At 34.5% G+C, this 3,515-nt stretch overlaps 1 protein-coding gene across 1 annotated transcript; it reads left to right on the top strand.

The window, feature by feature from the left end:
• Positions 1 to 734: 734 nt before the first annotated feature.
• Positions 735 to 3,293, top strand: LOC132058377 (uncharacterized). The gene is made up of 2 exons (XM_059450905.1): positions 735 to 961; positions 2,490 to 3,293. The coding sequence occupies exons 1-2, from the start codon at positions 948 to 950 to the stop codon at positions 3,085 to 3,087; spliced, it is 612 nt and encodes a 203-aa protein (XP_059306888.1). The 5' UTR covers positions 735 to 947; the 3' UTR covers positions 3,088 to 3,293.
• Positions 3,294 to 3,515: the final 222 nt, after the last annotated feature.

Raw genomic sequence — 3,515 nt, 5'->3', positions numbered from 1 at the left:
CCTTAGGCTGTAGAAATTTGATACCAAACACCTTTCCATTCTTTTTTAGCTGCAGTAGGAACCAGTACTCATCATCTTGTTCAATGGTTAATATTCTTGTAAATCTGAGGTCTTTTTCTGAAAGTAAAAGTGAAGTTGGAGTCATTTCCCTTGTCCGATAAGAAAGTTTAAGAGGGATGGGAAGCAAGTGGTGGGGTATCTAACATTGTGTCAAAAGCAAATTTCATATGTAAAGACATTTACATGACTAGTTCGTTTATACGAGTAACTAGTTTGTATGATAAACACCTATGGTCGGAGTTCAAGCTCGAAATTATTTCATTGATAGGCTTCAAGGTAACTTATACCAAAATGTGACTTTACTTATAAAGAGATGATTTTTTTCCTCAAAGTCAATATGTAATACAGTATATCATTATCCGTTTATCACAATTCAATCTAAATTCATTTTCGTTAATTAGAACCAAACCTATTGACACGATGATGAGTAACTTTTCAAGCCTTCGGTTTCAGTGTCCACTACATCATTCGCCATTTTACAAAGTTTATTCTACTTGTCAATGGTTTGACATAATTTTCTCTTTGTGATGTGCTAATACGTCTTCAGCTATTTCGTAAGGCTTGTGGTCAAAGCAAACCACTTCAAAAAATTTAACAAATAAAAATACCTGGTACTATAACTTTTACTTGTTCTCTAGAATAATTTCTTTAAGTCAAACTCACTCCAGCCTGCTTTTAATTTACCTGTTCCCAAGTATCACAAAGCTTATGTGAAGATATATCGAAATCACACTCTTTCAAGGCTCATGCAAATCACGCATATGCAAATGCTTTACCTCCATTTCAAGGAAACACACGTTTAAAAAACGTAAGAGAGCTTTCAACAAAACACTCTTGACAGCGAGTGAAAATTCTGCAAATAATCGACTCCATTTCAAGCATCAACCATGCCAAATGCACGGTAAACCACCCTCATGATCCCCATTTTTCTAGCTTCATTACTCTCTACTTAGTTTTTGCAGGGATTTTAATGTAATAGTTGCTTATGCAGTGATTAATAATGAAATGATTGTTGTGTTGTGATTAATAATGAGGAGATTGTTATCCATGGATTACGTACTTACTTTAAAAGGTTAGTTTTAAAATAATTCAATCCCCACCCTGCTAACACCGTCATTCTTATTTCCACATTCTATCCCGCCAGGCGCCAGGGCCGGCAAGAGGGTAGAGCCTCTAAGGCCACTCCCATTTTCTAATTATAGTATATGTATATGTTATATTTTTTTAAAAAAAAAATTATTAAAAGGTATAGTGTATTCCAAGAAAAAAAAAAGGTATAGTGTACAAATTATGAAATATTTACGCCCTCTATTCCAAAATAATCGGTATCTTTCACTTTTCGAGAGTCAATTTGATAAATTCAATATGTTTAAAGTTAGATATTCAAAAACTATACGAAAAGTACATAAGTTGTAATTTTTCTCATATCAATATAATGAAAAAATATCTTTGAAATGTTTGATCAAAATGTATATGATTTGACTCTTAGAAACGAAATACGACAAGGATGTTCGGATGGAACGAGTATAAAAAAGAATTTTTTTTGAATTGTGACTGATAGTGTTGAAAAAGAAAAACTCATTTAGATCTTTTTGGGTCATCTACATTTGTCATTGGAATAAATGACACAAAATAAATTAAGGCCTCATATTACAGTTTGGCTTTAGGCTACTAAATTTGTTGAGTCGCCCCTATATCCCACATGAAATAATGCATAGATTCTCGGGCGAGTAACTTAACGATTAAACGCTAGCTACATTATTTATGCGACTAGCCAAATACTATATTATCTACTATATGCGAGATTTTATACTACAGTTACTAGTTCCTATATATCAATTGACACCTATCAATTAAACACTATTAAAATATAGGATTAGTGACGGACAAATTCTGTCGCTAAACAGCAAAATTCGTCGCTAGGCCTATTTTGCGATAGATTGGAAATGGATTATCAAAAAATTCTATTAGATACGAGTAATTTAGCAAATGGATTAGAGACGAATTTCACAGCTAATACCTGTTCTTTTTTGTAGTGAAAGAGGATTCTACATAATGAATATGAAGGTTAGCATAATTGCATCTTTCAGCTAGGTTGTTTACTATCAATAGAGTTTTGTGCATCAGAAATTCGTCTCTACTAATTGTAAGCTTTTAATTTTACATACCATCAGTATAAATGTTTAAAATATCGGCACCTTAGCAAGTAATCATTCGTAGAAAGTTAAATTAGTATAACCTGGAAGAACAAAGTAATAACCTTGTACACAAATGACATATTTAGGTAGGGAGCATGGGTTCATGTGCACTGGACGTGACTGAATTGTGAACTCGTTCGAATTTCTTGACGCAAAAGACCATTCTTGTTAGTTTTTTTTTTTTTCTTGATTAACAGTGTTTAGTTTTGTCCGAACAAAATCCATTGGCAGGAACACCCAAAGTAGAACATCACCATCGAGGCCATCATCACCTAGCCATGGCAAAAGTACCAGCGTGGCCGTGACAGCACTGGACGGAGTCATAAACGTAAACTCACTCTTCACCTTAGCCATCTTCGTCGGGCTATCATTTGCATCTCCGGGTGGAAAAAAAACTCTCAACAACCGCCAAAGTTGTCAGCCTGGAATCTTAACCTTAAAACATCTTGTAATCTTCGAAGTTCTCTCTTTCAGTTTCTTCCTTCTCTCGTCACTCGTCGCTCAGGCCCTAAAGCTCTCTCTCAGCCTTCTCAACAATGAAGAACTTGCTGACGGATTCAGCGTTCATGTAAACCGCACAGTTTTGAGAACGGGAATGTTGATGACTGCTGTTTCCTCTGTGATGGGGTGCTTGTTTCTAATGGTTTCAATGTTGAATGTGGTTGAGATTAAGCTCGGGCTGTTGTCATGTGGAGCTAAATCTACGATACTTGCAGTGAGTTCGTTGATTATTTTAGTGGTGTCTGGTCTTTTGGTTTATATTTTTGCTGCTTGGTATGCATTTACTCATGCTACCATTCACCATCCAAGGGAACCAGATAGTTCCTAGCTAGTTGTCTTCCCTTGTTTGGTGCTTATGATTGTTCCTACTTTTTCTTTTTGCCACAACAAATAATGGGAGGAGTTTGATCCTTACTCGAGTCTTGTTTGAGTTTATCCTTGGTCCATATATAGTTGGAGTTTTGTCTTATTATAGATTCTTCTTTGTAATAATTGATTATCTTTAGATTTTAATTTGTTGCAAGATCTGTCCGGAAATTGACTTTAATTAAGATATGATACTTTATATGTTTGGACATTGTCGCAGCTGTTAATAATCTGTGTTCAAAATAATATGCGAAATAAATTGGAAAATTATTAAACAAGAAAAATAAAAACTTTTAATTAAATATACGAACCCACAGAAATATTCACTGTGTGTTCTTTAAGGAATTTAGTCTCCTCACTATGTCTGAAGGGTTGGATTACTTCCTTACA

This window comes from Lycium ferocissimum, chromosome 5, assembly GCF_029784015.1.
Source record: "Lycium ferocissimum isolate CSIRO_LF1 chromosome 5, AGI_CSIRO_Lferr_CH_V1, whole genome shotgun sequence".
Classification (NCBI taxonomy): Eukaryota; Viridiplantae; Streptophyta; class Magnoliopsida; order Solanales; family Solanaceae; genus Lycium; species Lycium ferocissimum.
The sequence above is the reverse complement of the archived record's forward strand: the minus strand, read 5'-3'. Positions and strand labels throughout refer to the sequence as shown.